The following is a 22,257-nucleotide window of genomic DNA, read 5'->3' as shown; positions in this document are numbered from 1 at the left end:
TTTTAGAGAGGTCTTCAGTGTTGGCTATGACAAGATTCTTTTTCAGGCGTGAGTTGAACCAGATGACCTTTCAGGTCTTCTAACTGTGACAGTCTGTGATTCAGTGATTTCTTAGGTCTTTTCATTTTGAACATTATACTGCTTCATATTTATCTTTCCATAAATACATGCCTTGTCTTCCCAACTAAGGTGTAAACTCATATATCCTATTTCTTTGTATTCCTCATAGCACACTCAGTTCAGGGCTTTGCCTGTGGCTAACACTCAATAAGGCTTCTTAATAGTAGTTGACAAACAACTTTGAAAGAATTAGGGACTCTGACCAAGGTAATGACTAATCACTATTTCAGAGGACTAATGATGAAACAGGCAGCCCACCCCCTGACTGAGAAGTGAAGACCTCAAGAATGCAGAATGAAACCTGTTTTTTTGGGGCGTAGCCAATGTAGAAATTTGTTTTCTTAGCTATGCATATTTGTTATAAAAGTTTGTTTCCTTACCCTCTTTCTCTTGTAGCAGGGATTTTTAAAAAATTCTCAATAGAGTTGGGGTAAGTGAGCAGTAAAAGAGAGAATAGGAAGAATTTTTTGCTGATTAAAATATATATGTATATGTGTATATGTATATATATATATAATTTTTATAAATAACAGCTGACATGTATGTAACTCTTAAACTTTACAAAGTTATTTATATACCTAATTTGATGATTTAACAATGATAATAATAAATAGCAGCTAGTATTTATACAGAACTTTATTGAATCCTTACAACAACCCTATGAGGTAAGTACTATAATTATCTCCATTTTACAGATGAAGAAACTGAGGCAGATAGCCGTTAAATAACTTTCATAGGATCACATAGCTAATAAGTATCTAAGGTAGAATTTGAACTCAGATTTTCTTAATTCTAGGTCCAGTGCTTTAGCCAAGGAGTGAGGGTGGAGGGTAACTCAGCAGCATGAAATCCGCCTGTTACATATATCCTCTGCTTCCTTATGTTCAAGTTTATCTTTCCCCATTTGATTGGTTTCATCTAAGTTATGATGCAAATAGATCTATCCTGTATACGTCTGATCTTACCAAGGAATACCTGGCATAGAGATGAGACATGCTTAGTGGGACCATACCACCTGTGTGACCTTGGACAAGTCATGGTAGACTAATTTTTCTGGGCTTCAGTTTTCTTCATATTATCTAAAATGGAGGGGGTGGACCAGATGGCGTTTAAGTCCTTTCTAGATCTAAAATCTTATGATCCTAAAACAGTGTTTTAATTACTAGCCAGTCTATAGACTCCAAAATTTATTTTATTTCTATGATAAATTTTATTGAAATGTCATGATCATTTCTGACTATGCTCCTTCTTCCTCTCCTCTCCCACACACAAAAGAAATCTGCCTTCTAACAAAGAAAAACAAACAACTAAGCAAAACCAACCAATTTAGTGACATAATATGACAGTACATACTGCATTCCCATGCATGGAGTTCCCCCTGCCTACCTCTGCCTAAAGGAAGAATGTGTTTCCTCATCTCTTCTCCAGAGCCAAGATAACAGTTACTCAATTTTCAGCTTTGTTTACGTTATTGTAGTCACTGTGGATATTGTTCTTCTGGTCTTGCTTACTTCAGTCTGCTTCCGTCATACAAGTCTTCTCATTTTCCTCTGAAATCCTTACAATCATCATTCCTCAAGGTGTATTAATGCTCTATTATATTTATGGATATATGAATGTTTATGAATATAGTGATTTAGTGAACCATTCCCTAAATCTGTGGTCATCTTCTTTATTACCAATTTTTCTGTGCTTTTTTTTTGCAATGTTTTACACGAAACATGCTACTATGAATATTTTTAGGGGTGTGTGTATGAGAAAGAGAAAAGAGAGAGAGAGAGAGAGAAAGAGAATCCTCACATTATCTTCATATGAGCCCTGTGATGTGAGTCATGGAGGGTATAGATTATCATCACCATTTTGACAGATGAGAAATTTGAAACCCAAAACCATATGGTGAATTAGTGGCAGGACTAGAACTAAAGTGTTTTTCCTCTCAGGTTAGTGCTACTAAGTTGTACAGCAAAAATCTCCCCCCACCCAAATTTAAAAGACCTATATCTTTTTGTGTGTCTTTTGTCCCTTTGAGAATGAAGGGGGGTTGGGATCCAGATCTAGTATTTCATTGATGTGAAGAGCTCCTAGAGTGTAAATTCCTTTCATCAATGTAGTTCAGCAACTCTTAGGGATTTATCTTGGGGCACTAAGAGGGTATGTATCAGAGGCAAGGCTTGAGCCCAGGTCTCCCTACCTCCAAGGCTTAGGTTTCTGTCCACCATACTAGGCTGCCTGTAAAAGTCAGCTAGGTGGAAGGGGAGGCAAGAAAGAGAAGGATGATGATTTAATAACCCCTCTTCCATTTCTCCCCAGGCATCCCACAGGCAAAGCTGAAGATGGGTCTCGAACCTCTCCTTTCCATCTTGACCTGTGGTTCTACCTGACATTACAGAACTGGATTCTGGATTTTGGCCGCCCCATTGCCATGGTGAGTAGGAAACTATGGAAGTTTGTATGGAACAAATTGTCTGCTGTCAGTGTCAGAAAAAAGAGACATTAGCTATGACTGCTTATAGAATTGTCTCATTTTGCTTCTTGGCTTGGTAAGTTGGGTTAAGGAGAATGTGTGTGTGCAGGGGTATGTATGGGTGAGTATGAATGTCTCTGGTCATGTGATTGAAGTTAGATAGTGATGCCAGTAACACTAACAACAGGTGAGTGGAGAAGGGGGGAGGATTGGATATTTGGATGGGTGGGGGTGGGGGGATGATGAGCTCAGTTCTGATGAGTAAGAGCTGCATGTCTAGAGGACTAGAATTTGAGGTGAGGTAGGGAAGACCTTCGCCATGGGTTGGGGACTCCCCCCTAAACCAGAGCTTCTTAACCTTTTTTGTGTCATGGCCCCTTTGGCAATCTGGTAAAGCCTTTGTACTCCTTCTCAGAATAATTCATGAAATAAAATATATAGGATTATGAAGGAGACCAATTATACTGAAATAGAGTTATCAGAATAATTAAAGAAAAAGACAAAGACAGCTCCAGGGATCCCATGGTAAGAGTCCTTGCCTAAACCTCGGTTGCCCTTGCTGTCATTGGGAGCTGGGGGAGAACACCAGACTGGCAGTCATCATCAGTAGACATTCACCAAGCAGGCGTCGCTTGCTAGGGTTGATGGATGTGCAGAGAAGGGACAAGGCAACTTTATTCTTCTCTGCTGGGCAGCAGGTAAGGCTCTATGGCCCTACACAGTGTGCCCACCTATGTGCCACACTCGCCAGTGGAGACTCTGGGGGCTTCACATATGCCATGGAAAACTTAAAACCTTGTGTTTATAAAATGTGTTCTTTATAAGAGGCATCTTGGAATAGTGGATAGAGCGCTGGCCTTGCCCCCAGACCTTTACTGCCTGCAAAATTCCCATATGCCTGAACCAGATTAAAATGTAATTGGGAAATATCTAATAAAATAATGAAAAGTAGAGCACAATGTAGATAATGTTGATTTGTGGTTTTCTAAGTGAATGTGCAGCACGGGGATCCATTTCCTAGGTAGTTCTGTAAGACTCTTAGGTTGTAGCTGAGGCGCTAACCTGCTTTGGTAGAGGGAGTTCCCTCATCTGGGAGTTCTCTCTCTGTCGGTGAAATCACATGTCTTCTCTCTGTTCCCCTTCTTCCTAATATTTAAAAAGTGTTTCCTACTCTGCTCCCAATATTGTGAGCCCCAGGCCACTGCCTGCCTTGCCTTCCCCTGCCCTGTACTGTGCTTTGAGACGTGCTAGGCTTTAGTCTGTTCTTATCCGCTACTGACTGACCTCGGCCAGGTCAGTGTCTGAGAGGCAATAGTCACTCAGCAAGTAGTTATGAAGGACCTGCTGTATGCCAGGCACTTTTGATAGGCGCCCAGGATCTACAAGTTAAGGGGACAAAACTTGCTTTCCATTCAGAGAAACAATACATACACAGATAGGGAAAATGCAAAATATATATAATGTATTGTGGAATAAGGGCAAAAGCACTAACAGCTGGAGAATCCAGAAGAGACTCATGTAGAAAGTGACCCTTAAAAGCTGAGCCTTCCAGGAAGCTAAGGAGTATAAGACGTGAACCGAGGAAGCCCTGCATGCCGGCTATCAGGGACAGCCTGTGCCAAAGCAGAGACAGGAGACCCAAAATGTCACATTTCAGTCAAGTCGGCCACTTTGGCTGGATACAATGTAGATAATAATAACTGTTCCCACCAACCTCACAAGATTGTTGTGGTTTTTTTAAATTATTGATATCTTTTGTCTTTTACAGAGCCTAAATTCTTCCCTATCCCTCTTCCTCCCCCTCTCAGAGAACCATCTCATATAATAAAGAATTTTTTTTTACAGAAAACAAGAAAGTAGAGGAAAAATTCAGCAAAACTAATTGATTCACTAAAAAAATGACAATGTATGTAATGTTCCTTACCACTGGAACTGGAAATTACCTCTGCAAAGGAGGGGGTTCACATCTCTTTTTTTGTGGCTATCCTTGTTCTTTGTCATTTTGCAACATTCACCTTTTTTTAAAGAATAAATTTTATTGGTATCTTTTATTTTACATTGCCGACATTTTTCTGTGTCCTTCTCTGTCCCAGAGAGTCATCATATAACAAAGAATATATTTTTAAGGTGGGGAAAAAAAGAGTAAGGAGAGGAAAAAAAAATCAGGAAAATCAATGTAATGCATTACCCCCCCAAAAAAATCTGCCAATATGCAGAGTTCCACACCTGTGAACCCCTTGCCTCTATAAAGGAGTAGAGGGAGGTACCATCTTCTATCTCTTCTTGGGAGCCAAACTTGTTTTTTTTCCCCCCCCAAGGCAGTCAGGGTTAGGTGACTTGCCCAAGGTCACACAACTAGTAAGTGTTAAGTGTACAAGGCTGGATTTGAACCCAGGTCCTCTAGGGCTGGTGCTTTATCCATTTCGCCACCTAGCTGCCCCCCAAGCTATTTTTGTAATTTTTCAGCATTCATTCCTCTTTTTTAGTAGTAGTAGTAGTAGTAGTGGTTCTTTCCATTTACACTGTGGTGTACTCATTGTATATATTGTATTTTTGCTGTTCTGGCTTCCTCCATTCTGCATTCGTGTGCCTTGTCCCATCCTTCATCGTATCCATCATATTCACAGTTTCTTACAGCACTCTAGCATACCATGACCTTCATGTACCACCGTTTGCTTAACCATTCCCCAGCAGATTGGCATCTCCATTGTTTCCACTTCTTTGCTACTATACATATTGGAGTGTATATGAGACTTTTACTCACAAGGTATACGTGTGAGCACTTCGGAAAGTCAATAGCAGCTCTGTTTACTCTTGCCCTTCCTTAGGCCCATAGTGTCCTTCTCCACCATTGCTTATTGAAAGGAGAAGACCATCCTACAAACAGTGGCATGATGTACAACAGAGCAAGTTGGGTTAAAGGAACCGACTCGGAGCTCCAGCACTGACATTTATGAACTCTGAGCAAGGCACAAACTTTCTAAGCCTCAATTTCCTCATCCATAAAACAAGGATTCGTCCTACCTCCTTCATGGGGCTATTGTTGTACTTTATAAACTCTAATGTGGCACCAAAATGGGATTCAGTAATAACTTAAGTAATCTTATTTGTTTCCTGCTCATTGGGTGGGGGGGTGGGGCAGTTTGGCCTGGAGCAGAGAAGCATTAATGAGATCTTTGACAAGCTTTGTGCATCCTGTTGCTTGACTTAACAGAGAAAACTCAGAAGTCTTATGGACTCTTTTCTTCCCTGCAGATAATTTTCCCTCTAGAGTGGTTTCCACTGAACAAGCCCCAGCGTGGGAGACTACTTTCATATGGCTTACAATGTCATCACACCATTTCTCTTACTCAAGGTAAAACCTAGAGACACAAAGTTAGTCTCCCCCTTGGAACAGCTCCCAGGCTCCTCCCTCAACTGCTGAGCCCTCTCTGTGGGCACAGTACCAATATGGAAGCTTGGAAGGAATGATGGAACTGTCTAATGCCCGCTGCCTGGAAGGTTCCCTGGTATTGTAGGCAGAGTTCTGGGTGTGGAGGGCTCTGCTGGGTTTTGGTTTTTGGTTCTGCCGCTGACGCTATGTAATATTAGGGAGGTCACTTCACCGTTCTGATCCTCATATTGTTCACCTTCCAAATGGAGATGATGCCCTGTGTAGTTCACAGGAATGTTTCACACACGGTGGGTGTGAAAGCACTTTGAAAAGCTAAAAATGTTATGCAGAGACAATGAGATTATTCCTGTTAGGTGGAGGGAGAAAACACATAGGGAGGAACATAAAAACAGTAAGCTTGTTCTTTAACACAGTCTTATTTATTATTTTGCATACTATACCAGGAAGTCCAGAGTTTTACACACAGCTCCAAAGACCAAGCTAACTCTTTTGTTTGCATATATTGCTTGACTTTTGGTGCAGAGAGCAGAAGTGCTGAGGGAGATGTAAAGGAGCAAACAGGTCTGGATGGATCGGACAAGAGAGATTTAAAAAGATTTTCCCAAAGAAGGGCCCCTGGAGCCTCGATTTGGACTGAGAGGACCTGATTTGAATCCCAGTCCTGCTCCTTACCACCCAGGCAAGTCATATAGCCTCTCCAATCCTCATTTTCCTGTAAACTGAGGGGCTAGACTAGATGATTCCTAAGGTCCTTTTCGGCTTTAGATCCGATACTCCTGGACTCCCAGAATCTCACACTTGGAGGGACCTTGGACCATTTAGTCCAACCCTTACTGACTATGAATCCCCCTGCCACTTTCCTGGCAAATGGTGGTCTAGTCTTCAGTTACAGACCTTTGGGGAAGGCAGGCTACCCATTCCATCCTAGGACAGTTTTCATTGTTGGGACAATTTTCTTTACATCAAACCTGCATCTAGCTTCTCTGGAACTTCCACATATTGCTTCTAGTTCTGTCTCGGGGGCTGAGCAGAGCAAGCCAATCTTGCCTACACCCAGCAGCCCTTTGGATCTCATTTTGTCCTGTCATTCCATTCCCTGCACTGCTCCTCACATCCTCCAAGCCGCCCTCAGACAAGTCCTTTTTCCAGATGAAACACCTCCGGTTTCTAAATCAGTCCTCATGTGGCATGGTCTCAGGTGCCCTTACTATCCTCTGCAACCTCCTTTGGACACATTCTAGGTTATCAGTCCCCTTCCCAAAATGTGGCATCTAGGACCACACACAATACTGTGTCAGACAGTAAACCTTTGTTAAGAACTTACTGTGTGCTAGGCAAAAACTCAGAAGACAGTGACCCTGCCCTCAAGGAGCTCACAAACCCCTCATTAAGGGGGAGAGAGCAAGCAAACAGATATGTACAAGCAAGTCATATACAGGATACATAGGAAATAATTAGGAGAGGGAAGACACTAGAATTAAGAGGGGTTGGGAGAACATTGTTCTGAATACTATACCCTTTTAGCAGAGGAGAAGATAAATGGCATTAATTTTTTTTGCCACCATGTCACACTTTTTATTAAGTGCCTGCTGTGTGCCAGGCAGTGTTCTAAGCACTGGGGATACAAAAAGATACAAGACAATTCCTGCCCTCAAGGTGTTTACACTCTAGTGAGCTTGTGGTCCACTAAAACCTCCAAATCTTTTTCACAGATCTTTTTCCATGCCTGCTGTATCCTATACTTCTGAAGTTGCTCCTATTTCTGTTCTAGTTAACATAGAACTCAGAACCCTGGTTTGAATTCTTATCTCCATGGCAAACAAGTAATACTTGGGATCTACTCCCAGTGAGTAGAGGGGAGGGCCAGCTTCAGTGGCCCAAGTTTCAGACGGACTCTCCTGGCGACAGATGTCCCTGGGGAGGACCAATAGAGGAGGCTGATGTAGCAGGTTAGACACTGACCTAAGTGCAGGCTGGGTCTCTTAGTCATGAGGTGTACCAGGGAGGCTGTCACCTCAGCAGATGATCCAGGTTGAGTCAGGTTCTAGGCCCCAGGGACAGAGTGACCAAACAGCCCCTGCCTTCCCTGTGCACATGCTTGGGAGGAAATATAAACATGAGATGCAAAGTGGCAGCCGCCCCACCCGCAGACAGCCAAGGGAATGGCTCCCTCCCTGCTCACTGCTGGGGAAGCTTCTCAGTGCAGTCATCTCAGAGTGCTTGCTTGTGCTGTGTGGTCTCTGTCACATTTGGTGGTTGGCTTTCCCTCAGGCTGAGAACTCCTTGAGATCAGGGACTGGGGGGGAGGGGGAGTCGGTTGGCTTGGTTTTGAGGGATGTTTTTCCCCTCTCTTTGTGTGCCCACCACTTAGCACAGTTTCTCACACAGAGTAGGCAGAAGGTGAGGGAAGGGCTGTAATGCTGCAGATTGACATTTAGAAGCATAGGTTTGGGGGAGGAAAAAGGGTTTGGCGTGTGGTCTAGGAGCCCCACTGCTTAATCACTGAGAGAGAGTTGGTCTAGACAACTTCCCCAGGAAATCGGGCCCCAGGGCAGAAGATTTGACCTTCACTTCCCTCACTTGTCCTAGAAAGGGTTCAGCAGAGGAAAGGGTCTGTACCAAGACCCTGTTATGAACCCATACTCTATTCACAGGCTCATTCAAGGTACTCAGTGGGTACGGATGTACACACACACACACACACACACACACACACACACACTGCGCGTGCGCGCTTCTGGGTCACGTGCCTTATTAAGAGTACAACCCATCCTGGAACATGGGGTTAGAGGAGATGAAGAGAGAGAGAGAGAGAGCACCCACTTCCTCCTTACTCTTAATGCCATCTCAGCCTGAAATTTAGTTAAATTGCCTTTCATATCTGTCTTTGAACCTGTTGTCAAAAGTAATATATAGTCCTTGCTTTCCAGAAACTAGAAGGGAAAACAAGATACAAATACACATATCTGTTTACTTGAAGAATTATTAGTGAACCACACAAGACAATACAGAATCAGTCGTAAAACTGAATGTGATGGAGGTAGGCAGTTATTCTGGTTAAGTGGAAAGAATGGGAGATTTGGGACTGGAGGAGCAGGAATCAAATTCTAGCTGTGCTGTTTACTGCCTGTATGACTTTGAGCAAATCCTTTCACTTCTTGCCTCAGTTTCCACATCTGTGAAACAAGGGGTGGGGTTGTTGATTTATTTTCTTGTTTGTTTTTTTAAAATTAGGTTTTTTTCTCCATTAACAAGCATTTTTTTCTTATCCTCCCACTTTATCTCCTCACATTGATAAGGAAAAGAAAGAAAAACAAAACCTTGTCTTGTAACAAATTTGCAGTCAGGTAAAAAAGGGCTCGATTTCAGAAGTCCTTTCCAAAGGGGGACCTAAGAAGGGAGAGTTAAGGGTAAGTTGAAGCCTTCAGGAAAGGCTTCATGGAAAGGGACTCAAGCTCTGTCCTGAAGAATGTGAAGGGTTTGGACAGGCAGAGGCCATTTGGGTGGTAGGGTAACCCCATGAAACATGGTTTAGAGGTAGAGATGAGCATGGCATGTGCTAGGGACGTATACTTTGGGATTTTAGAGTTTTGGGTATTTTTTGTTGTTCAACTTTAAAAAAGAATCCATTTTTCTCCCTCCTACTTTCCTCCCTTTGAAAAAGAAACAAAAACCAAACCCATGTATGTTATGCATAGTAAAGCAAAAAGAAAAATTCCCACGTTGTTCATAGCCAAAAAACAAAAGAAATGTTACTTTGGAAAGATGGGAGGTTTTTGAGCTTTGAGTGAGAGGGGAGTAAGAAGATCAAGGCCATCCGTCAGAGGCCAGAGCCGGCTCTTGGAGGGTGTTTTGGGTCAGGGTGTGCTGAGTGCCTGGTTCTAAATTGCAGCTCATTGAAAGGTCCCCCAAGACCCTGCCTCGATCCATTGTGTATGTCAGCATCATCACCTTCATCATGGGCTCCAGCATTCACCTGGTGGGAGACTCTGTGAACCACCGTCTGATCTTCAGTGGCTATCAGCACCACCTCTCTGTCCGAGAGAACCCTATCATCAAGAACCTGAAGCCAAAGACCCTGGTAAGGAGGGCTGCCCTCTGCCCAGGTCAAGGCTTTCCCCATTGCAAGAAATTACCTCATGTACTATTCAGTATTTCCTCATCAGAAGTACTTTCACACACAACATGTGGATGGAAGTATGCTTTATTTCCTTTACTTTGCTCCAAAGTCACCCTGATGGTCCTTTGTCCTAAATGGTACACCATACCCCTAGACCGCCTTCCAGACAACCGTTTGTGCTATGTTTCAAGCAGCTAGAGGGGGTGGCACAGGCCTTTTAGTCCCTGCTTCTGGGGGTGCTGAGGCTGGTGGATCACTTGAGCTTAGGGGTTCCAGACTGCCATAGAGCTCAAGCTGATGGGATGCCCTCACTAAGTCTAATGCCAATATAGTGATCCCTGGTAGTGGAGGGCCACCAGGCCGCCTAAGGAGGATAGAACCAGCCTATGTCAGAAAAATGGAGCAGGTTAAACTTTTGTACCAATCGTTATGAGGATTGGGCCCATGAGTGACCACTATACCTTCAGCCTGGGCAAGGTAAAGAGCACCAATCTTAAAAAACAAGAAACTCCAACAGCACAACATAAGAGAGAGATATGTGCATGCATTTTGAGCCCCAAAACATTCTGTAGCCAAATTGACATTCAGTCTCCATAAATCCTTTAGAATTATGTTTTAGGAAAAGAAGCCATCATCTCCAAATTATCACACTTGACCACAAATGGGCTTATCAGATTAGAGGAGAGTGGGCCCTGAGAAGATGGAAAGTTCAGAAAGGTAAGGTTCCCCAGAGGGAAGCTGGAAGGAAGAAAAGATTCATAGTCATGCATGGTATAAGGCTGTTGGGTCTTTTGGAGTAGGAGGAAGAGATGGACACTAAAAGGCACAGAGGTACTCCAGAAACCCATCATGCTCAGCTTCCCCATTTTGCCAAAGAATGAGCCTTTAGGGGGCCTGACTGTGTTAAACAGGATTTATTTCCTTTCCCTTGCAGATTGATTCCTTCGAGCTACTCTACTACTATGATGAATATTTAGGGCACTGCTTGTGGTGAGTGATTATAGCTTTGTGGTTTGGGGGAGAAGATGGGGTTCACAGTATGTAGGTAGCACAGAACCCCCAGAAATGTCCCCATCCCTCAGAAAGGTCCTTCACTTCTGAAAAGGTATTCTCGATGCTGCTCCCTCAGTACCTATGGGTGGTCACTAGAGGGCAGCAAGAGGCTTTCTTGGCTGTCCCAGGATTGGGGCTGGTGACTGCCTCTCCGTGTATGTTGGGGGGGAGGGGATTTCATGTGCCTCACTAAAGCGCTGCTGTCTCCCTCCCACCATCAGCTTTAAGATTTGTTCTTTCATAACATTTCACAGAACATTTGAGTGTTCTTTGATAACATTCCACAGAAAATCTCCTGCCCTGTTGGACTAGGGACGGTGATGGTGAATAAGGGTTATTTGACTATAACTTTATGTGTGTGGTGGGTGAGTCTAGCCTGGGCCGTGCTGTGTAGTGAGAATACACAGAACCAGATTCAGCAGCCAGGAAGGCTGGGGCCCACAGCTAAGTAGTGAAGGCCGAGGTGGGGCAGAAGGCTCCTTTCTGCTGTTTAGAGCTGATTATCTATGACAGAGGTTTCAGACTCAGAGGGCCACAAGAGGGCAACTCTCCCACCTGTGGCCTGAACAGATTAAAATGTAATTGGGAAATGATTAACAAAATAAATTAAAAAGCAATATGAGACAGGTAATGCGAATTTATGGTTTTCTAAGTCAGTGTGTGACCTACAGGGATCCATTTCTATTTAAGTTTGACACCATTAGTCTATGCTATATAACACCCACTGGATCTTCCTCCCCTGCTGGCTTAGCAGTCCTTTTACTCAGCTGTCCTTGATTTCCTATGTCATCCCCCAAAAGCACCACACTCCTCAACCTTCTACATCTTTCTACACCCACCACAGGTAATTTGGTTTTCTACTGCTGATAAGATTGTTGTTATCCATTATAAGCATCAGCTCCTCCATACCACAGACTTCAGCCACAAAGAGGCATCACTGCTCTACCTCTCCATCTGTGTTCTTGATCCTCATCCCTCTTTGCTCTGTTAGTCATTCTCTTGCAAACATATTCAGTCTTTCCATTTTCAGCGGATCCTTCACATCTTTGTACAAATATACTTAGGTCTTATTCCTAATCCTTAAAAAAAAATTTCCCCGAACCCTTCTATCCTTTCAAATTATCATTTTCTTTCTCTCTTGTGAGGCAATTGGGGTTAAGTGACTTACCCAGGGTCACACAGCTAGTGAGTGTTATGTGTCTGAGGCTGGATTTGAACTCAGGTCCTCAGGACTCCAGGGCCGGTGCTCTATCCACTGTGCCACCTAGCTGCCCCTCTTTCTCTTCCCTTTTACCCCTAAAGTTTTTGAAGGACTAGTTTCCATCTGATGCAGAGACTTCTTCACTGCCATTTCATTTTTCTGTGCCTTGCATTCAGACTTCTTTTGCTACTAGTCTCCAGAAACTTCTGACTGCAGTCAATAGTGTCCTCTTTATCACTGGATCCAATGGCTTTTCTCAGCTCTCACCTTCTTTGACCTGACTATGGTGTTTTAGCTCTTTATTACCCATCACTCTCAATACTCTCTTTCCTTTGCTTTCCTGACTCCTCAGACTCACTTGTTTCTCCTCCTACCTCTTTAGGTCTCCTTATGCCCACTTTTCCTGGCCCTCTAATATAGGCGTTCCATGGTTCTCAGCCCTCTTTCTTCCTTCTCTGTATTCTGTTCTTGGCAGTCTCATCCACTTTCACAACTTCAGTTGCCAACTATATATGGATACCTCCCTTAACCTTGCTCTCTCTTTGGAGTTCCCATACATGAATTTCTTGCTTCTGCACTTGAATCTCCAATTGGTACCTCAAACCCAACAGCTCTAAAACAGAATCTGATATTTTCCCATATCAAGACCTAAACCTTTCTGACTTCTCTATTTTGGTTGATTGAACCCAAGCTCCAGTGTTCCAAACCTCAGTATTATCTGTAAGCTGTCCTTCAGATCCCTCAAATCAATGGCTAAGTTGTGTTAACCTTACTTCTCAAAAACCCCTTTCTCTCCCTAACACCACCACTGCAGTGCATTCTTCATTATGCCCAACTTGAACTGTTTCAGGGATGTACAGACCCCTCACCCAAATCCGTCCTTCAAGTGGCTGGCAGATTAGCCTGACATGCTGCTGGTCATCTCGCTCATCTGCTCAAACCTCATTGCCTACTGAATATAATCCAGGGTAATCTGGCATTTAAGGCTCTCCACAATCTCGTATCCCCTCACTTTTTGCATTATCTCTCACTTTTGTTCAACCCAACTGGGTTACTCTCGCCATCCCTCATAAAGGTCTTGTATGCCTTTGCACATACTGTCATGTATGCCTGTGATGCCCTCCACCCAGCCTCTATCTGTTGAAGCCTACTTTTCATTTAAAAGAGTTCTTAATGTGGTGTCTGTGATTTTGTTTTTTAAAATATTTTGGTAAAGTGTATTTCTATATAATTGGTTTCCTTTGTTATCCTATGTATTTTATTTTCTGCATTTAAAAACATTCTGAAAAGGCATTTTAGGCTTCACTAGACTGCTAGAGGGATCTGTGCCACAAGAAAGGTTAAGAACCCCTGCTCTGAAGACTAATACCTTTTCTACCTCCTCCATGATGCCTTCTGATTCCCCTTGGCTTGGCACTGGCTAGCTCTCTCTTGTAGTACAGTTACTTGTCTGTGCTCAGTACATCTCCCTCCTGGCTTGTAAGCACCATTGAGATCAGGCACCATCTCTTGTGGACTTGATGCATGTGCTGTGCTACCTCTAGTGGGCGCTTAATAAATGTCTCTTTAAATTGAGTGGCCAGCAGACCTCCCTCTGAGTCCCACCCCACCCCAGAAGCACAGTCACAGGATGCCATTGCTCAGTGGGTCACTGGTGAGTGGTGCCAGAGCCAGAACTGGACTTCTGAGGTGCCCAGCTCCCCTCCAGTATTCTTTCAACTGGGGAAGCTAAGATAAATAAGTCTTGTGGTACTTCTGAGCTAGTAGGGGATGCAGAGCACAAACAGAAGTCATCATTGGTTCAATTGTACAAGTGCACAGCTGTTTTGAGTGCTGTGCATTTGTTACAGGAACTAGGGAGCACAGGAAGGTGTTGGGATTTTTGTTGCTCCCAGCTAGGGGTCACATCTTTGTATTCCCTGATGCCTATGGGTTTACAGATTCTCTGCACATACCACCATGTGTTTCTGGAGGCCTGTTTTGGGGACATTTTGTGTAAATGCCTTTAACTCCAGAGCCGCAGCAGGACGTTGAGTAGGCATCCTCCCCTCTCCCCTGCCTTGCTGGGGCTTTCAGCAGTGTGTTCTGGAAGGATACAGAAAGAGACAGCATGAGAGGGGGAGGGAGGGAAGAGAAAAGTCGGGGGAGACAGAGCCAGAGGCCAACCATGTGAGAGGAGGAGATCGAAAGGAAGTGTGACACACTGCATGAAACAGGGAGATGAAACTAGAACATGTGTGATTGTGGGTGTGTGAGGGAGAGGTTGTGTGGGTGTGCTAAAAAGGAGAGATTGTAGATCACAGATTTCCGTACTGGTCCAAATATAGGCTACACCCCTGACGTAAATGGCTTCAAAAGGAATAGATAGATATAGATACATAGATAAAAACACCCATACACATGTATACATTGAAAAATGATTGCACCAAGTTACTGTTTTGTTTTTTTATCACATCAGTATATTGGAACGGAAAGCAGGGAGATACTAGGACCCTGGAAGCAGGAAAGATCTGCTTTCTCCATCCTGGAACACTAGCAGCAAGGGGGACATAATGAATGACAGGTTGCACTTAGGTTTTATATAAGCCAGATTGAGAGAGAGAGAGAGAGAGAGAGAGAGAGAGTGTGTGTGTGTGTGTGTGTGTGTGTGTGTGTGTGTAAGAGAGAGAAGGAGAAAGTGAAAATGGGGGAAGGGAAAAGCAGGGAACGGGGAGGGTATTAGAGAAGAGACTACATGTGAACAGGCACAGCATCAGTTGGAGGCTGCCCACAGATCTTGCTCCTCCTTTCAGTTTGTTTTTGCCCTGGTCACGGCCCTGCATGGCCCAGATCCCCTTTCTTCTTCCCACTGTGGGCCCCTGTCTTTCCAGTCAATTTTCCTTGCCAACATAGGGCCAGGGATCATTGTTGGGGGGAGGGGGGCAGGGAGTAGGGGAGAGGAGAAAGGGGGAAAGGAAGAGAGGGACAGAATGTGTGCGTTTGTGTTTGATGTATGTATATATTTATGCTTGGTTTGAAAGAGAAATATATGAGGCACTATTCAAAGATGAGGTATTGTGCTACCTTTTCTGAGCTGTATAGGGCTTCCCCAAACTTGTCTGGACCCTTTCTTATAAGGCCAGGTCATTTAAGTAGTGGTCTCCAAAATGGCCGTGTATCACAGCCAGTTATGATCACATTCCCTTCAACATTTCCTCATTGTTTTCCCTTCCACTTCTGGCCTCCTGTGTGGCTGCCCTCAGACTGGAAAATCTCCAGAGGTTCAGACCTGCTGAGACCCAAGTACCCACAGCTGTCTGTGCACAGGGCCCACTGTCCTAGTGACAGGATCTTTTTGGATACTGATTCTGCCATCCATTATATTAGCTCTCCCTCCCAGGCCTTTGTTATCTGGAAATCTGGATAAAAAAGCCGGTCACATTTTCATCCAAGTCACTGATAAAAATAGTGAACAGACCAGGGCCAAGGACAGAGCTGTGTTCCTCACTATTAGAGACTTTTGGTCAGCAATCTTTGAGCCCAGTCATTCAGCCAGCTTTGATTCCATTTAACTAATATGTCTGCCCATCTTATCCACAAGGATATCGTAAGAGACTTTGTCTTATGCTTTGCCTGATCCAGGTATCTCATTTCTAGGGCAGTTTCCTGAAGGGGAGGGGAACTTAGAATCCTACCCTATGTGTTAGGCCCAAGAGAAAGGAAGTGGCTTGATTTTCTGTTAAAGGGAAAGGGAAACCTTTCTTAGCTCTCCATACTGGAAGAAGCCAAAGACATTCAGAGCCTGACACCCCCCCTCCCACCTCCCACTGTATTCCTGGGCCTTCTTCATGCTTGAGCATATGCAGGGGCTGGGGTTGAGGAGTAGAGGCCCAGGGGGGAACAGATCTGGCCCAGTGTGGGGAAGGCTCTAAGGCTCTGTGTCTCTTCCAGGTACATACCCTTCTTCCTCATCCTTTTCATGTACTTCAGCGGCTGCTTCACCACTGCAAAGAAGGAGAGCAGGATGCCTCGGTCAGCTCTGCTCTTACTGGGGCCCAGCAGCTTGTACTATTGGTGAGTAGGGCAGCTGGTCTGCTGGTGATGAGTGGGGACATGCAGGGAAGAGACTTGGGAACGTGGGCAGAGTTGGTTCAGAGGGGGCTGGCTAACGTGCACACCTGTCCAAAGGCATGGACCAAATGACCTCTCAGTACCCCGAGTCAGTGAAGTTATCATGTGTCTAGCTCTGTGCTGGGGTCTTGGGGGGTTATTGAGGAAACACAGGGACTGGTCCCTGCCTTCAGGCAGCTTAATCACTTATGAAAATAACATAAATGGAACAGTTAAGCAATAAAGCTTAATGCAGCACTGGCCATAAGTGTAACACGTTCAGGGCTTGTGGTGGTGGAAACTGGTGCCCAGGGGAGAAGCCATGGTCAGTGGCATCTCATGTACTTTGGTGGTGTGAGGGTGGGGGCTTCCAGGAGCTGGCGTGGTCTGAGGAGCCTTCCTACAACAGCTGGGGCTTGAGCTGGGCCTTCATCCCTCAGTGAGGATTTAGGGTCACAGAACTCTAGAGTCTGCCCAATTTTTTTTTTTTTGGTTGGGCAGTGGGGGTTAAGTAACTTGCCCAGGGTCATACAGCTAGTAAGTGTTATGTGTCTGAGGCTGGATTTGAACTCAGGTCCTCAGGACTCCAGGGCTGGTACTCTACTGCATCACCTAGGTGCCCAATTTGCTGCCTGTGTGACCTTGGATTGGTCACTTAACTGCCCTAAGCACATTTCCCTGTATCTGTAAAATGTGGGATTGTCTTCAATCTCTAAAATCCCTTTAGCTCTAAATCTGTGAGCCTCTAATTAGAATTTAGATAAACAGAGAAGGAGGAGGAGAAAACCCTCTGCTCAGGGACACAGCCAAGGAATTGTGGTGGGAATGAGTGGGGTTCTCCAAGAGCCTAGCTGGGGAGGGGAGAAGGACGGCTTGGCTAGAGCAGAAATTGGACAGAAATTAGGAAAGAGGCAGATGGGATTGGAGAGAGGGTGGAGGCCTCTGGAAGCCAGGCAGAAGAGAGCAGACTTGGTGCAGTGGGGCTACCTCCACTCTGTAGTCCGGTCCTTTACAGTTTACAAAGTCTGACACGTACACAAGATTCTTTTTGACACCACAACTCTGTAAAGAAGGTGGGGCAGGTTGGGGCCCGAACAGGTAAAGTAACTTGCCTAGCATCACACAGCTAGTGAGTAGCAGAGCCAGGACCTCATGTTGTCTTGATGCCAGTTGAGAGATACCCTAAGTTCTTTTCTTTTCTTTTCTATTCTTTTTTTTTTAGGCAGTTGGGGTTAAGTGACTTGCCCACAGTCACACAGCTAGCAAGTCAGTGTTTGGTCTGAGGCTGGATTTGAACTCAAATCCTTCAGACTTCAGGGCCAGTGCTCTATCCACTGTACCACTTAGCTGCCCCTACAACCTAGGTTCTTGAGGAAGGGAGAAGGTTGAGTGAGCTCTGAAGTGTTCTAGAGCAGAGGGGTCAAACTCAAGGCCCTGTGCCATCCCCATCCCCAAATGCTTGTGAATCAGATTGAAATGTTTAACAAACTAAATACAAATACAGTGCAGCATAGATAATGTTAGTTTGTGGTTTCCTAAGTGGCTGCAGGATTCTTTTCTCTTTGAGTTTGACACTACTGCTTTAGAGCATCACCTCCTGAGTTCCAATCTCCAAGGGCCTGTAGGCAAGTCTTAGCTCCCTGGCCTGAGTTTGCTTTTCGGAAAATGTGGGGGACTAGATGCTTCTGAGGTTGCCCTGACTCTAGAGCCATGATCCTGGCGGGGGGGGGGGCGCGGGTACAAAGGGAATAGCCTTCTGACTTCCTGTCTGTCTTCCTGGGAAACCTAAGGTACCTGGTCACTGAAGGGCAGATCTTCATCCTCTTCATCTTCACCTATTTTGCCATGATGGCGTTTGTGATGCATCAGAAACGGAAGCGCCTCTACCTAGACAGCAACGGACTCTTCCTCTTCTACACCTTCTTCTTCACACTCCTGTTTGTGGCCCTGTGGGTGCTGTGGCTGTGGAATGATCACACCCTCAGGAAGAAATACCCCGGGGTCATCTACATTCCAGAACCATGGGCCTTCTACACCCTCCATATCAGCAGGCGCCCCTGAGTTCCTCAGGGCCCACAGCTAAGAGGGTTTTCTTGGGAGGGATTTTGTGTGAGCATTATGTGGGGAAGAAGCCATCCTCTTCCCAGTCTGTCCCCAACAAAGCAAAACATGCTTCCCTCTGCCCCCCCCCAGTTAAGTGGGCTTGTGGTGTATGTGTGTATTGTTAGGTATCCACATTTTGTTTTGGTCTTTTCAGGCTTGGGTTTAGTTTTAGGAAACACAACATCACAGGGCTGAGAATAGGCCTTGTGCAACCGTCTGCCTTGTACAGAAAGCCTTCCCAGGCCCCATGGGTTTGCTGTGTTTGTGTTATGTGTTGTGATTGTAAAACCAGCCAACAAGAGGCTCCTGGGTAGGGACGCATGGCCACTGGCATCTCGGGTGGCCTGATGTAAAGGGACTGGAGGAACCTCAGCTGCAGAGCCATTCTCCTTCTGCCATGCCCCATCAGACCTGGCCCGAGGAGCTCCAGGACATCTTCTCCATAGGCTCATTTCCCCTACTCATAGGATGGTAGAGAAGGACTGGCCAAAGCTGAGGTGGTGCCTTGGATTAGCTCAGCCCTGGTGGTAGAAGTCCTTGGGCCTGAGGGAGCTGGAAATGCATAGACAGGGTGGAAGCTGGGTGGGCACAGATAAGTAAAGAGGAGGGATGAGGTCCCATCCTCAGAGATTGCTTAGACCATTTCCAGGATTCTTGTCCTGGTCTCTTATGACAGGAACTGGGCAGTCTGCCAGCTCCAGATGACCCATGAACCAGTTCCCTCCAAGGGGCCAGCTCTTCCTTGGTTGGGAGTAGGGTAGGGGGTGGATAGTAGGGGTGAAGAGGACACTGTAGAGTTGCTCCCCAACCCCATGGGCATCTTGGTCCTGTAATATATTTCTTTTTAACCATCATGGTCTTTTGAGTTGGCAGAAGAAGAGAATTCCAGTGCCTCATTACTAGTATGGAGGTGACCCTGGGTTCTTGATGACTCCAACAGGTTCTACCACACCAGAAAGGTAATGAGCTGTGCCGCCAAGTCTGAGGACCAGCATAGAGAGGGGCTCATGACCAGAAAGCCACTCACCAGGTGGTTAATTGGCTTTGGCCACAGCTCCTAGTAAATATAGTCTGCTAAGGGGTGAAGGGGGTGGAATGTGGTAATGCTGATGACATTTCACATCTTTGAAAGTAAATGCTCTTGAGTTCCAGGAAAACAAGTGAGCCTTGCCTTTGCTCCTCCTGCTGGGGGAAGCTTGGGAGGCTCTGGGGGCTGTCCCTGAAGCTTAGAGACTGCTGATACCTGAAGGCCTCTGGTCCACCCTAGAGCCAGGGCAAGCAGGGATAATTAACCCTTCTTTCCCCCTCTGTTCTGTGGAAGCCATTATTTTTTTTAATATCTTTTTATTTGATTTGATTTGATTTATTAACAATCACTTCCATGTGCTTTTGAGTTGAAAATTTTTCTCACCCTTCCTCCCCCCCACCTTCCCCAAACGGTGCACAATCTGATATAGGCTTTACATTTACATACCCATTAAACATATTTTCACATTAGTGAAGGTGTAAGTAAAAATTAAAACCAATAGGAGGAACCATCAGAAAGATGAAACAAAACTCAACAGAAGGTAAAAAATAAGTGATAGTGATTTGACTTCCATAGTTCTTTCTTTGGATGTGGACAGCATTTTCCATCCCGAGGCCTCTGGAGATGTCTTAATCCTCGTAATGCTGAGAAAGGTTCAGTTTAACAATATTAGTCATTATATAACATGGCTGTTATTGTGTACAGAGTCCTCTTGGTTCTGCTCACTTCACTCAGCATGTGGAAGCCATTCTTGATTCTTTTACTTGAGAAAAGTGGTGTAAACCCTCTTCAACCTCAACCAAACTTGAAGATATGGAATGTCTAGTCTAAAGACTCAGTGCTCACTCTTATGGGAAAGTTGGAGTAGAGAAACCTTCATCATTCATCCTGACTCTCTTCCAGGACGTATTTAGGCAGCTACATATCATGCTGAGAAATGGTAGAGAGGGAATGGGGGGTGGAGAAGGGACTTGATTCTCAGAAGGGTGGCTTTTCAGCTAAGATGAGGATTCTCCCCCTCCCCCACTACTCATAGCCTTGGCCCATCCTCTGTGCTGTGCACCCCGTGATCAACTCAGTGGCCTCAGGCTTCCTCCCTGGGAATCACATCCCATTCTGAAGGCAGAATCCGTCCTTGGCTTGTTGGTCAGTCAGGCTCTGCCACACCTTGTTCTTCTCGCTCAAGGCAAAGGCCTGTCCCAGGTGCTGCAAGGGCTCCCCCTCACACTCCTAGTCTACTCAGGTGATCATGCCCTGTCAGGGTTCCCCTTATCTAATGGCACATCTGGGCCCCAAGACTGGATGATTCCTCCCCTATATATAGACTCACTACTCCTGTCCCTAACTAAATATCTTGGCAGCCATGGCTGTGGTTAATGGGAGTCTAAATAAATGTGTGTACTTGAGTGAGGCCTGGGAAGACTGGTTTTTCTTTCTGTGAGATCTCAGAAGTGGTGGGGAAGGGCTTCCTGCCTGTGGGACCCTTCCTCCCACCCCCCACCCCCAAAAAAGAAAATTGACAATGGATTACTGAGACAAATTCCTTTTGTGAGGAACATACTTCATTCTACAATCCTAAAATAGATTCTTTCCTGGGAGGAATGATTCCCATGAGTCCTCCAGGGTGAGATCCCAGGATTCTCCCTGGTTCTGCTGCAAACCAGAGAACCCAAGACCAGATATAAAAGCTTGTACTGGAGAAGTAGAGTCGATGCCAGTTTTGCAGAAGGGGCTTGTATGGTTTCTGTGCTGCTGAAATAATGAGGGTCCTGTCTGCGCCCTCCCCCTTCTGGCCTCACTGAGGGCTCACGAAAGCTCTGGACTGGGAGGAGGCTCATCTCAGCCTGGAGGGCTCAAGTTATCAGCTATGGAGAAAGAGCAGTGCTTCCCCAAGGGCCTCAAAGCCAAACGCTGATATCGAGGCTGAGGAGAAGCACCATCACAGAGCAAAGCCAAGAATGCCCAGCTATGTGACGCAGAGTAAGTCAAGACCTCTTCAGACTCTAGGCAGAATTGCAGGGAGGGTACCAGCTTTAATGGGTTGCAGCAGTTCCCTCACCTACACTACAGAGCATTTAATTCTGGAAAGGACCTTAGGTTCTCATACTCTGAATCTCTCATCCTATGGTCATCTAGTCCAACCCCTTCATCACAGATGGAGAAACTGAGGCACAAGTCCTGAACCTGGAAGTGAGAAGACCAGGGTTCCAAATCTTGGTTCTGACACAGGAGTCACACGAACAAGTCACTTGTCTGAGCTTAATGATTTCTTACCTTTAAAATTGGATTGTTTTGAACAAAATTCTTTTTCATATACAACAGCAAAGTGCTGTTGTAAATGTGAGGCATTAAGGTTTGTAAAATGCTTTACTATTCAATAACACAATCCTCACAACCACCCTATGAGCTAAGTGATATTTCTAATCCATTTTGCAGATAAGGCTCAAGTACTTATTGCCAGACATCACAAAGCTAGGACTAGAGTTCAGGTCTTAGTGATGTGAGTGTAGGTATATGGGGGGGTGGGGCAGGGGGAGGAGTGAAGGGATAGGCCCTCTACAGAAACCACTTCCATTCTTCCAACAATCATCTGACTAGGCTGACCTCATGGTCTCCCATCCGTCCTAGCAACTCCTGGTTCACTTTGCTAATAGCTAGCTGGTCATTGAAAAACAATTTTCTCAAG

The 22,257-nt window shown here is 45.1% G+C and overlaps 1 protein-coding gene across 1 annotated transcript in view; it reads left to right on the top strand.

Moving 5' to 3' along the window:
* CLN6 (CLN6 transmembrane ER protein) overlaps window positions 1-20,977 on the top strand; it is a 37,443-nt gene extending 16,466 nt beyond the window's left edge. Inside the window, 7 exon segments of the mRNA XM_020982513.2 lie at window positions 2,431-2,545; window positions 5,840-5,875; window positions 5,877-5,939; window positions 9,871-10,059; window positions 11,033-11,088; window positions 16,283-16,405; window positions 18,232-20,977. Coding sequence (XP_020838172.1) covers window positions 2,431-2,545; window positions 5,840-5,875; window positions 5,877-5,939; window positions 9,871-10,059; window positions 11,033-11,088; window positions 16,283-16,405; window positions 18,232-18,502 — 853 coding nt within the window. The 3' untranslated portion in view covers window positions 18,503-20,977.
* The last annotated feature ends 1,280 nt before the right edge of the window (window positions 20,978-22,257 follow it).

Source organism: Phascolarctos cinereus, unplaced genomic scaffold (assembly GCF_003287225.1).
Source record: "Phascolarctos cinereus isolate Bilbo 61053 unplaced genomic scaffold, phaCin_HiC Scaffold_3;HRSCAF=262, whole genome shotgun sequence".
Lineage (NCBI taxonomy): Eukaryota > Metazoa > Chordata > Mammalia > Diprotodontia > Phascolarctidae > Phascolarctos > Phascolarctos cinereus.
Note: the sequence above shows the minus strand (reverse complement) of the source record. Positions and strands in the feature narration are given on the sequence as shown.